Consider the following 13,353-nt stretch of genomic DNA (forward strand, 5'->3'; position numbering starts at 1 on the left):
ATCAAAATCTCGAAAAGCCTATTGAAAAAGTAGGTGTAAAGCTCAACATCTTCCATGTCGCCCAGTCACCGCTGGGTGGTCTCCGGCCACGAAGCATGTCGAGATAGCCGTCTCTTGTAGTCATAGGTCTTTGTGCAGTGGTTTTGTGCTAATTGGGTTTATGAGAAGTCTTTTACTTTACCATATTTCTTTTTTCTTTTTCCCAAATTTGCTTGTAAATGCTCGAAATTACTTGTTTGGTAATTGAGAATTTGTGATCTTTAGAATCAGTGTTCTTCAATTTTTTCTAGATTTTTTGAGTGTAGCTCGAGTCGACTCGAACCATTTGAGTACCCAACTCGACTCAAAATTAGGTTCTTAGCAAGCCCGAGCTAGGGTGTATAACCAACAAGTCTAGTTCAGACAAGGGTTTCTCAGCCCGGCTCGAGCTCAAGCTCAGCTCGTTTAGAGGCCCAGTAAAACGAGCTGGTCCGAAAATGCCAAAACTCGGCTCAGACCAGCTCCTTTACAACCCTAATTGCATGTAATCATTTGATAAGTTAATTTGTAATTATCGATACTAATATTGTTGTTATATTTTTTTTTTTTCACCTTATTGTTATGAATTTCATTTTGTGATTAAGCAATTGTCTTTCATTTTAATTTTTTTTTTTTTTTTTTTATCGAAACTATAATATATTGGGTAATTACATTTTTGCCCCATAAACTATCACTCTCCATTAATATGGTCACATAAACTAACACTCTCACCACCTAACTACTTTGAATTACCATTAATTTACCAAAACCTTTTGCCAGTAGGGAATCTCGTTAAATCGGATGAAATATTTTCTTTTTAGACGTTAAATCTCATTAAAGGACAGAAATACCCTCAAATAAAAAATATCAATATTAAAAACTAAATAAAAAATTAAAACTTAAGAATTAAATAAAAACTAAAAAAAAATTAAAAAAAAACTTAAACTAAAAAAAGAGAGGGATAAATGCAAAATACGTCCATGTGATTGGTTTAAATTACAAATCGTTCCCTGGAGTATAAAAAGTAATTCAGATGTTCTTAAAAGTAGGTCAAAATAACAATTTAGTCATTACAGTCAAATTCCGTCAAAACACTTGACGGATTCCGTTAGAGTGTCATGTCAGCACTAATAAAATAATAACACGCGTCACTCTTAAAAAAAATATAAAACTAAAATAATTACTTTCTCTAATTACAGTAGGTCATCATGTTACAATTGTGATCATTTGATAAGTTAATTTATAATTATCGATAATAATATTGTTGTTATATTCTTTTCTTTTAATCTTATTGTTATGAATTTCATTTTGTGATTAAGCCCTTGTCTTTCAGCTTAATTTTTTTTTTTGGAAGTCATAATATATATACTTTTATCAGTGATATTTAGATGATTAAAACAGTTAAGGTTAAGAGGCCAAGGTGATCATTAAACGCATTACCACTTGAACAAAGTGAAAAGGATGGAAAAGAAAGATGGCCTAAATCCAAAGCTGTAGGGCCCTGAGTCTTTCCATTTTCTTTTTGTATTTTTCTAATAATTGATGTGCTTGTGGGACATGCAATTCAATCATAAACTTATAAAGAAAGCATCTTCTTTCACAAACAAATGTGAAATTAATGACTTCCCCTCGGCTTTCACCTCTCATGTCTTTCTCTGGAGCAGCGAGGTATTAACTGTCTGTCTAGATTAAATTCTTCTATTGATCTGCTTTTATTTAGTTTTGTGCTTTTTTTGTTTGCTGTAATGTTTGCTGCCTGTAGTTCGTTTCTTCCGTTGTGCTTACAATTAAAAAAAATAAAATAAAACTGTGAAATCTGTTTGCTATGACTAGAGACACAAAGAAGCCCCAAGACTTCCATTGATAACTTTGGATCGCTAGGCAATATGTCGAAGAGAGATTCACAGGTCATTACATGCAAAGGTATGCCCCAACCCCATATAGTTTAAACAACTAGTTTCTTTGATCTTGTTAATATTTTATTATTATTTGGATGAATATCTTGCAATTGTTGCTATTTTAAATCATTAAGCTCTCTTTCTCTTTTTCTTTCATTTTTTTTCCGCTGATGTATGAATATATGGGTGGCGGCAACGGCGAGCAGCGGCGGTGTGTCGGGGAATTGGGGAAGCAGTGAAGGTGGAAGAGATACAAGTAGAGCCACCAAAATCATGTGAAGTTCGAGTCAAAATCCTATATGCTAGTTTGTGTCATACGGACATCTTATGCACCAAAGGCTTTCCAATTGTTAGTATATCTTTCTAGCTTCCTTGCTGCATTTTGTGCATGTCTGTATGCTACACTACGTTTTCATATTTTGTTGCTTCTTCTTCTCCAGCCCGTTTTCCCTCGAGTTCTAGGACATGAAGGTGTTGGGTAAGCTAACTTTTTCTTCTTCCTTTTTTTTTTTTTTTTTGGTTAAATAATCGCTTATCTTCAAATTGAGTTTCAGCTAGTAAGAAATAGTGAATTTAATCATTTAATTAAGGTCTATTTGAATTTTTAATTTTTAAATTACAATTAATCGTTTGATAAAATCCCAGTTTGATCATTAAAATCATAGTTTTTGCACCATCTTCCTTACATACGATTCGAAAACGCCAAATTTTTCTACTTTTTCAAATTGCTATTTTTTAAAACCGTACTCCCAAACGATACATTTTATGCGATTTTATTTAAAATCACACTTTTGGTTTGTAAAATTGCAGTGTCAAACGAACTCGTTAGCACTTTTCTCTAACGTGTGAGCTCAACCTTCTCATTATTGAAAGAGAAAAGATTTTTGCACAACACAAGACACATGGGTGAGACTCATGTGAGTGGGACCTATGTGAGTAGGACCTACCACATGGGTCTCACCCATGTATCTTGTGTTGTGCATGTGTTGTGCAATTCTGCTGTGCACCAATAACAACTTTTACTGAAAATAGAGGGTCGAGCATAGAGTCAAGGTTTAAACTCAAAACCTCATATATGATACGGTGCGATGTTAAAAGCTAAAGCTAGTGATTAATATTGTAAAAAATGTTAACTAGTCACACTAATTATTGAAATAGGTGTACTTATATATGAAGTAAATTATGGAATTGCAGTGTTGTGGAGAGTGTGGGTGAGGAAGTAAGAGGTCTAAAAGGAGGAGATCTTGTAATTCCAACCTTCATTGGGGAGTGCCAGGAGTGTGAGAATTGTTTGTCAAGAAAGACCAACTTATGCCTAAAATACCCTGTGCCATTCAGTGGCCTGATGCGTGATGACACGTCACGAATGTCAATCGGAGGGCAGAGGCTGTACCACGCTTTTAGTTGCTCCACGTGGTCCGAGTACACGGTTGTTGACGCTGATTACGTTCTCAAGCTTGATCCAGGTTGATTAATCACCGTTTATTTCAAAATTTTAATTTAATTTAATTTAATTTAATTTAGTTTATACTCTAACACAGGTATTGCTCTTCCACATGCTAGCATCATCTCATGTGGATTTTCCACTGGATTTGGGGGTGCATGGAAGGAAGCTGAGGTTGAAAAAGGATCCACTGTGGCTGTTCTTGGCCTTGGTGCTGTTGGATTAGGGGTATGTATCATGTTAATGTATGCCTTTTGCTTTTATTCATCATTATCTAATTAATTCATCGGAGCAAAACAAAACACGAATAATATGAATTTAGTTTGGTCTAGTTCTAGTCGGAGTTGAATTTGTTAAGATCGAGAACACATGTCTCAATTTTAATAGGTTTAATTTCAAAAGGAGTTGCGCTCACTTCACGGATAAATACCGTTAAAGAATTTTTAAAATTAATATATATATCTATTTTGTAGTTTGATAATGTTCTAAATAGAAAGTATTAAAGAGTTTTGAAAGAAGAGAAAGCTAGATTGATGTTAATAAGGCTCAATTAACACCAAGCTATTGCTTTAAAATAATGCTTAGATGCACTTGTGTGTACACGTGTGTAATGGTTGGCTGTATGATCCTAATAGTCAGGGACGGAGCTAAAAATTATTACTGGCACCCCCTCCGTCCATCCTTGCTAATAGCGTCTTGATTGCTCATTTGGCACGAAGCACCAAAGCGCAAAACACGTACAACCAAACTATAAAAAATTTCTGCTCTATTATATCTTGCAGAAAATATTTGTTGTAATCCAGTGCATACTAATTCGTCAGAATTAATTGGGGTAAATAATTTTTACTTTAAGAGTATTTCGTTTTCTGTTTTATATTGCTTTTCTAACAAATACTTTAATTACAAAGATGAGCGACACAAATACTTTCTGGGATGATTTCACCCCAGAAAGTAGGATAAAAATTAAGATTGTGTAGTTCAAAATCTCTTTCTTTCTGTCTTTCTTTTTTTCTTTTTTCTTTTTCCTTTTTTTTTTTTTTTCTTTTTTTTTTTTCCTTTTAATTTTCGTAATGGTGGATCAAGGAAGCTAGAAATGATTTCCTTGTAAATTGCAGGTACTAGAGGGGGCTAGAATGCAAGGGGCAGCAAAGATAATCGGCATTGACAAAAATGAGAGGAAAAGAATAAAGGGAAAAGCTTTTGGAATGACCGACTTTATAAACCCTGATGAATATGATAAATCTATTTCCGAGCTGGTCAAAGAGTTGACCGGTGGAATGGGTGTGGATTATTGCTTTGAATGCACCGGAGTCGCACCCTTGGTCAATGAAGCTCTCCTCGCAACAAAAATGGTATGCCTCTTAATTCAAATATTCTAGTTAATGAAATTAATTAATATTTGAATTAATTAAGCAATAAAATTTGGAAAATTGCAGGTATTATTTGGAAAATACTTCGGATTTTAGTATAACGTTCTTATAAACTCACGTAACAGTATACATGGGTGCTACGTAGGTGAAAAAAATTAAGCAATAAAATTTGACAAGTAAATTTAAGGAAAAACTTTACTTACCCCCTTGAACTTTCATCAAATTTGTAATTATTTTCTTAAACTTAAAAAACTCTCAATTTAGTATATTTATCTTTTAATTTTTTTCAATTTTATCCATCCGTTAGGATTTATCATTAAATCCTAACGGAGATGTGTCAAAATTTTCAAAATACCTAATTTTGGTTTTAGGAAAAAAAAAAATTTGCAAAGATTTTAGCGTTGGTCGGGATTTAACGGAATTTGCAAAAATATCTACGATTGAATCTTTGATTTTTTTTTTTATAAATAGATATTTTGAAAATTTTGATAGAATTTAAAGGAAAATCATAACCGATGGATGAAATTGAAAAAAATTTGAAAGATAGATACACTACAATGAGAGTTTTTGAAGTTTAAGTGAGTAATTGTAAAAACGATGATAATTTGAGAGATTAAGGGTGCGTTTGGGATTGCGATTTCGTAGACAATAAGTGCGATTTTAAACTAAATCGTAGAACATAAATCGTTTGGGAACTGCGTTTTTAAAAATTACGATTTGAAAACGCAGAAAATCTGCTTTTTCAAATCGCAGATAAGATGGTGCTTTTTTGAAAACGCAAAATTTTAAAAGGTAAATTCGCGATTTTAAAGGCTAAACTGTGATTTTGCCAAACGCTTAACTGCGTTTTTAAAAATCACTTTTTTCAAATCGCACATTTTAAAATAGTTATTTTAAATCGCACTTTTTGAAATCGCAAACCCAAACGGACCCTAAGTAAAGTTTTTTCTAAATTTAATTATTTAATGACGTAATAAATAACACGTTAATTTATAAAGAATATAAAATCCTTTATTTATTTATTTATTTGTTTGTTTTTAACTTTTGGCAATGGTGGTGATAAGGGAAAGGGACAAACAATAGTAATTGGCGAAGGAAATCATGCAACTGTGGAGATCAATTTCCTTCGCCTCGTGTTTGGCGGAAATTTGAAGGGATCCATTTTTGGAGGGCTCAAAGTCAAAACAGACCTTCCTGTTATAATCGAAAAATGCAAAAATAAGGTGAATTCTTATGGGAAAAAAAAAAGCCCTATTAATTGCTAATATTTAGGGACAACTTCACTTAAGGGTACTGAACTATTGACCTATTTGACTTATAGGTACTAAACTTAATTCAAAACGTCTCAAACTAGGATATCCAATTTTCAAAACGTCTCAATAACAAGTACTCTGTTAGAATTTGCTGTTAAATCCTATCAAAATTCTCCTAATTTTTTTTAGGAAAAAAGAAAAAGAAAATTGTTAGGATTTAGGTATTGGTCAGAATTTAACGGAATTTACAAAAATAGCCATGCCTGAATCTTTAAAATTTTTATAAAAAATAAACACAAGAGTATTTTGTGAATTTTGACAGGATTTAATGGCAAATCCTAACGGAGTACCTGTTATTGAGACGTTTTGAAAATTGGATAACGTTTTGAAGTTCAATACCTTTAAGTGAAATATATCGATAATTCAGTACCCTAAAGTAAAGTTCTCCCTAATTTTTTTTTTTTTTTTTCCGTACGTTGATTTTTATAATCTGTTTAATGTTGTGAATTAATCGTGAGAAGTTTTAAAATGATTTTTAAGTACTCTGTTCCACAGGAAATCCAACTTGATGAACTTATGACTCATGAAGTTTCATTGGAAGATATACAAAAAGCATTTGAGCTTTTGGAGCAACCTGATTGTGTGAAGGTTCTTATCAGGCTTTGATGGATCCTGTTATTTGAAAATCCATCTTTCCTTTCATTTTTGTTGGAAAATCCGCCCCTCGAAAGAAAAAAAAAGAAAAAAAGGTTACTCGGCGGCGCGTTGTCGTATACCATATATAAAGTAGAAGCCTTCAAGCGAATAACTTAGTTAGAATTGTAACAAGTGACCGTCTAAAATTATGACAAGTGTCATTTAAGTTAAACGCTGCAAATATGCATTTAATATATATATATATATATATATATATATATATATATATATATATATATATATATATATATATATATATATATATATATATATTGTAGATGAGAAGCAAAATGCAATAGTCTTGGAGGCAAATGTTTGAAAGAGATGAAGTATGAATCTTTTTCTAAACAGGAGGCTGAATCATTTGAAATGATGGCAAAGCATTGTCATAGTAACACATAACATGGTATTTCAGACCAAGATGAACATAGCCAGCCTACTTTCTAACCAACACCCCAGAGGAAAAGGCTGATAATCTTCCTTTGTATTGGAGAATTCCAGATTTTTTTTCTTCCAAAAGTATCTACTTGTGTTTCATAAGACAAATTAGTGAGTCCCTAACTACCTTTCATGAAGATTGACACAAGGTTTTGTCCTGCCAATTCACGAACCTTTTCGGCATTACTCTCCTTTTTTCTTTTTCTTTTTCTTTTTCCTTTTTTAAATGAATGATAATTTTATAAAAGAAAAACACACTTACAAGACACTCCTGAAAAACCACCGGAACAATAGCTACATGTTAAAATATTGATTAAATGATTAAATTTACCTCTTCTTATCGGCGTAAGCTTTTAGGATACATGGTATCAGAGCCAAATGTCCTAAGTTCAAACTTTGATTCTGTCATTTAACTCTCATTTCAATTAACTATTCCATGTGTTGAGCATCGCCTATTGAAATGGAATTTAAGCCCACACGTGAGGGGGAGTGTTTTAAAGTATTGATTAAATGATTAAATTTACTTTTTCCTATCAGCTTAAATTTTGGAGATAAGTGGTAATTTAACAATACAACCGGTCCAAATCCAAACTAATCAAAGCTAAACAAGTCAACTAAACAACAATACAAAAGAATGAACTACTTACATATCAACAATTAACCAAACTGTACTCTATACAACTCAAGAACATCTTTCCAGCAACTCATCTATTTCTGCAGCAAAGTATTTTATTTGGTAGCTCCCAACTGCAGGCAGAGTTTTAAGTTTCCCTTTGTCCTTTTAAATCTGCCTTTTGCCATAATCTGAGCTCTAACCTTCCAAGTGATGTTTTGCACAATTTTCTCTTCTGATTTAAGCTTATTACCATGTTTTAAACCATTCCTCTGCCTCCATATGTTGTACACTGTCGCACTCCAGCTCAACTTACACAAAGCAGCTTTCAACTTCCTGCTTTTCAAAACTCCTACCCCACAATTCATGATATCATCCCAACCAATAAAAGGATCATCTAGTAAACACTTTTTCATGACCTCCCTCCAAATTATTTTACAAAACAATATTGGAAGAACAAATGATCTCTTTTCTCTGCAGGACACACACATTACTAGGCATTACTCTCATTATTTTCAAATATGTGATCACAGTGACGGAACTATAAAGAGACCATATATGTATTTTTAGGCTTAAAAACTAGGCTTGGCTCCTATCAAAAATAGGTTTGACCCCTCATTTATACCTTGGTCCCTCCAGATGAGAAATCCTAAATCTGTCTCTGTGTGATCACCTCGTTTGATTTTCACTAATAAGGCAACAGAGCTGACAAAATAACGTTCTTTTAACTGTTTTTCCAATTCCCACATGAGAAGGTCACTAAATGTGTCCATGTCGAACAGTATACTAGTATTGTAATATTGTGGCTGAAGGTAATTGTCCAAATAGTCATTGCTGCCGATGGAAATTACAAATATGGAGCTCGACAAGTCTTTAGAGAGGTCCTCTGCATTCTTGATTTGCTGTGGCAAGTACTTTTCAAGTGTCTTGTTAAACAAAGCAGTCTGTTTTTGCATGCCCAGGATGTTCTCCCCTGCATGATGACAATAAATATGGCAATAATATGAATTGTATATACGTTTTGATATACAATTCAAAACATATGATCTCTTTAGATATGTTCTTGATACATAAGCACTAATCTGTGTTGGGAAAGACAGAAGCACATCCATCCTAGATTTCGGAAAGAGTACTGCTACACCTACAACTCTCAACACGTGTCGGCATGTGATTGGAGCTATGTCAGCCAGAGCCACTATATATGAAAAATTTAACACCCTTCAATCACACGCTGATATGTGTTAATAAGTTGTAAAAGAGTTGTACGCTGATAATTTTTCTCTTAGAAAAAAGAATAAAATTAAAAACGAACAAAAATAAAGGAAAAAAAAAAAAAACAATAATAAGCGCCAAGATATGACAAGGAAAATGAAACGAGTCTCAAACTGGTATACAATGATAAAAAAAAGTAATACTATGTTCAGCAACTTCACTTTAATACAAAGGAGGGAAAGAAATAATGCAATATTAGAAGCGAAATTGCTCAAGTCCAAGATCTATACAGCCTTAGCTTACCTGCTCATGATTTAAACTGAAAATCAATTCTTTAAACAAACCTCTCTAAAAAATTTATTCACCAAAATACAATAACAAAACTAAGCCACGATGTGTCTTTAAATAGGCTACAACTATTTGTCCATAAACTATATTATAAAAGGGTGTACAATGATCCTACAAATTTTAGTTTGCTCTGGCTGTGTATCATTTTCTTTGGGATAATGGTAAAACGTACAATTAGCTCCCTGTCATATAAAGCATTCACAAAAAGCAAATAGGTCCCTGCACCCAACTTCCGTGTAAATTTTTTACGAATACTGTCGTCAACAGGAATCATATTATAACATGAGTCACCACAATAAAAAATAATAAATAAAACGTTTGACCATGCCCTCTAAGAATATTTGGGGTGGCCGAACCCACCCCAAATGATTTGTCCATAAACTTGATTATAAAACCAAGTAACAAAGTGTATCCCCGCGTGACTTAAATAAACCCCTCCCTCATTTGGCATATTGTCATAACACATAAAATTCAACTTGGTCTTAAGATAAGTACAGGGAAAGGCCAACACAAAATCATGGCCTTCCGAAGGCTGCAAATTGGCCTCTTTCACCATGTCCTGAGCAGAAACGGATCCTCTCCATTTCAAATGTTTGCGTCTTGAACCTACCCAACAATTTTCAGGGAAAAAAAAGAAGAAGAAGAAGAAAGAAAAAAGATTACTAGCTATGCCATAAATTATTGTTAATTAAAAACACAAATTATTGTTAATTAAAAGCAGTCACAAAAGTTCATAATACCAAGGAAAAATAAAGGGAGAAGAGAATATTATTGATAGATATACACATTCATTAAATTTCTTATCTTGTAACTACCATTGCAATTATATTAGTTTATTTAAGCAATTAATCAATTCATGATCTTTATCGATGAACCTAAAAAGTTGAAAAGCCAAGTTTATGTTTACTTTGTATGAGAAAAGTAGTTGCAAAAAATTTTAAGTACAGATTTCTTATGTATCATCATTTAGACACAAAATCATAAAAGTAGATGAGTGCATTGACTTGTGAATCAACAATCCATCATAATTTTTTTTTTTTTTTTTTTTGTATTTATTATTTATTGGTTTGGAACATTTGATAGATAACTGATAAACTACCACTTTTTTTATATTGAATCCCATCTTCTGATCATGATAATTTGATACGTTAATTTCATATTTGTTAGTAATGTTGTTGTTATTTAAAATTCCCAAAAATCCTTAAAAAAAAAAACCACATCGAAACACCACATAACAGGAATGCTAGAAAGAGGTGAAGCAAGATTTTTATAATACCATTGGCTGGTAGACATAGGAATAAATGCAAATAATATATATATAAGCAAGAGCTTCAATCCTAATCAATGTATATTGAAAAATATTATATAGAATGAGGTCTATAAATTTGCATTGAGTACATTATAGGGTCACTTTGTGAAAGGACTCACCATAGACTTCACATGGAAGAGAATGCTCAATCTTTTAGACAATAGTGAGAGGATGCTAATGATCTTCATCTATGAAAGTTGTTCCAAACTTAATGCACAAATTCTCCGCCAATAATGCATCGAGAATGAGCAGTGAACTTACATTTTACACAGTAATAGAACCAATAGTCTGGATCTCTTTCTTCTTCACAAATTAGACAATAATATTCTTCAGGATCATATTCACGCGTAGAGGAGAGTGTTAGGAGATGTATATCATGTTCATATCTAGCTATGAGAGGAAGAGTTGCACATCTAAAACACAAGGTGAACTCGCAATCAGTGCACACGAATTTCGAACCACCTTCACTACATGCATTGCAAGTTCCGAAAGAACTCATAGCAAGGAAGAGGGAGTGTTGGTGAGCTTCATGTTTAAGGGTTTCCGGAATTAAGCAACACTGAACGTCTAAGTTGTACCATACACATTTGTCACATCTATAGGTGAAGCCATGGCGAAGACGTCTACAAGCACGACACCGGAACAATCCACCCGTGTGAGGTGCTTGTGAGAGGAGTGTGAGCGGATGTTGGTGAAATAGCCCTCGCTTAATCGATGAGGGTAGTTTTGCACATCTAACATGAAGGAAGAAGTTGCATTGGGCACATCCATAAAACGGGGTGCCAGAGATTACAAATTGCATACACGCCTCACAACGCTTATACTCCATAAGCTCTTCATCCGTGAGGATTAAATTGTGTTGTGGATGACTGAAATGTCTGATCTTCTTAGGACCAGCTTTTTCATCCTCCGTTAGATTGATCCCCTCCACCAAATGAACCAAATGAGATTCATAGCCAATGGAATTACTGGCCACCGGCTCAGTGGTCGAACTAGAGTCTTGGACCCAATATGCACAATTCAAGTGAGTAATGTAATTACCACATTTCCGACAAGAGTAAGCTGCGTACTCTGTATTCACCCTTTTATAACAGAGTTTACAAAATACGTTGTCGTGCTTCTCGACTTGACGAAGAGAATAGGTGCGAGTAAGGGTGTGATCATGTGTATTAGTTTTGATAGTGTGTGGAAATCGATCACACTTACGATGAATCAAGACTCGGCAGATGCTACATAGGTAGGCGATATCCTTGCTTTCTTCGGCACACGCTTCGCAAGTGAACTGCATCTGCTTCCGCATGGGAAAGAGCGCGTGTTGGTGGCACTCCTCATCACTAAATTGCCAACGGGAAACACATTTGATGTCGACGTCAAAATCGCAGGGGGAACAATTGTAGAAGAAGGATCCACCGCAAAATTTGCCGCAGACATTGCAACAATTATCCGTTGATGGCACTCGAAGAGCAAGGGTGTGATCTGGGTGCACGGGGTGTTGTATCATGCGGGATAGCTCGGTGCACGGTTTGTGGAGGGGAAAGGTGCATCCGGGTATGGAGCACTTGTAAGCGGGACCAAAAACCGGTTCCTCGCATCCTGGGCAAACAACTTCCTCCTTGCCACCATAATTGTCCACCTCTTCTATGAACATCAAGTGATGTCTTTCCCTCAAATTATGTTTGACCTCCATCTTTATTGCTTGTGTTGGCTCGATGCACGATTTATGTTGGAGGAAGTTGCATTCCAAGCATCTGTAGGCGGGACGTCCCAATACTGATTCTTTGCAAAGCCAACAAACAACATAATTTTGGTCATCGTTTTCCATCTCTTGACAAAAGATCAAGTGATGCCATTGACTCCAATCTTGATCCTCCATCTCTCTCACTCGCTATGCACACAGGCACAAAACCCAGATCTGTGAGAGGATCATATGCACAGCGCATGATCTATATATATATAATAAACATTATCAAATATGCTATGAAATGGTGAATGCTTACTTTTTGGTCTTCATGAGGAAAAGTCAAATAAGGTAGAGTATTACTGTCGTGGATACCAGAGAATTGAAAAAAAAAAAATACATTTTTCTATTTTGTTTATTATTTTTTCATATAAACTCTAAATTATTTATTTCATTCTTAATTTTATTTAAGTATTATTTTCAGAGAGAGAAAAAGTGTGAGAGAGTGAACGAGAAAAAAATATTAAAAAACTTAAACTAATCTATCAAAGAAAAATAAGAGCTTATAATAATTAAATATAATTATTATGAATCTTTTAACTACAGAAATGCTACGAGACGGCTCCTAATTACAATTGCACCAGCTCTATGATATGATTAAAAATTGGGCAAAAAGACGAATATTTCAAAAATTCTGCCACTTGTCTGGTGTTCACGAAGCAGGTCATGTAATTCTGTCTTAGGTGGAGTTTTGGATTTTAGGTCCAAAAAGACCCAAGCTCCACACGGCCGCCCAGGTTGTCCATAGACTCCGTTACACACATTTGGCCGTGACTCACCAACCGGAGAGAGAGAGAGAGAGAGAGAGCTTACATGGTGGAGGGAGAAACAGCGTGCTTCAAGAGCGTCCATGCTGATTGTTGATGTCGAATTTTCTGCAGTGACGTGGCATCATCAGAGTCATCCCTTCGGGCACGTGTTGACCTGCAAGATAGCAAAGACCCACCAGGGGTTGGCCGGCGAAACCTCCTCCGACGATCAAATCAGTCAAGTGTATATATAAAAGAGAGAGAGAG

The 13,353-nt window shown here is 34.4% G+C and overlaps 2 protein-coding genes across 5 annotated transcripts; one reads left to right on the forward strand and one right to left on the reverse strand.

Annotated features, from left to right (window-relative positions):
- Positions 1–1,612: 1,612 nt before the first annotated feature.
- Positions 1,613–6,851, forward strand: LOC133883098 (alcohol dehydrogenase 1-like). 3 transcript variants are annotated; one of them, XM_062322305.1, is made up of 9 exons: positions 1,613–1,686; positions 1,852–1,941; positions 2,123–2,265; positions 2,357–2,394; positions 3,111–3,382; positions 3,458–3,588; positions 4,476–4,712; positions 5,795–5,953; positions 6,539–6,851. In XM_062322305.1, exons 2-9 carry the CDS (start codon positions 1,905–1,907, stop codon positions 6,647–6,649), a joined length of 1,128 nt encoding a protein of 375 aa, XP_062178289.1. In that variant the 5' UTR covers positions 1,613–1,686; positions 1,852–1,904; the 3' UTR covers positions 6,650–6,851. The 3 variants fall into 3 exon arrangements, with proteins under 3 accessions (XP_062178289.1, XP_062178290.1, XP_062178292.1); XM_062322306.1 differs by having other exon boundaries at positions 5,801–5,953; XM_062322308.1 differs by lacking the exon at positions 5,795–5,953.
- Positions 6,852–9,510: 2,659 nt separating this feature from the next.
- On the reverse strand, positions 9,511–12,556 carry LOC133851062 (uncharacterized). Of its 2 annotated transcripts, none has more exons than XM_062287365.1 (2): positions 10,861–12,556; positions 9,511–9,896 (listed from the first exon to the last, which is right to left on the reverse strand). In XM_062287365.1, exons 1-2 carry the CDS (start codon positions 12,470–12,472, stop codon positions 9,622–9,624), a joined length of 1,887 nt encoding a protein of 628 aa, XP_062143349.1. In that variant the 5' UTR covers positions 12,473–12,556; the 3' UTR covers positions 9,511–9,621. The 2 variants fall into 2 exon arrangements, 1 of the variants encoding a protein (XP_062143349.1); XR_009895732.1 differs by having other exon boundaries at positions 9,758–9,896; positions 10,719–12,554.
- Positions 12,557–13,353: the final 797 nt, after the last annotated feature.

The sequence above is a fragment of the Alnus glutinosa genome, chromosome 12 (assembly GCF_958979055.1).
Source record: "Alnus glutinosa chromosome 12, dhAlnGlut1.1, whole genome shotgun sequence".
In the NCBI taxonomy this organism is placed as follows: Eukaryota; Viridiplantae; Streptophyta; class Magnoliopsida; order Fagales; family Betulaceae; genus Alnus; species Alnus glutinosa.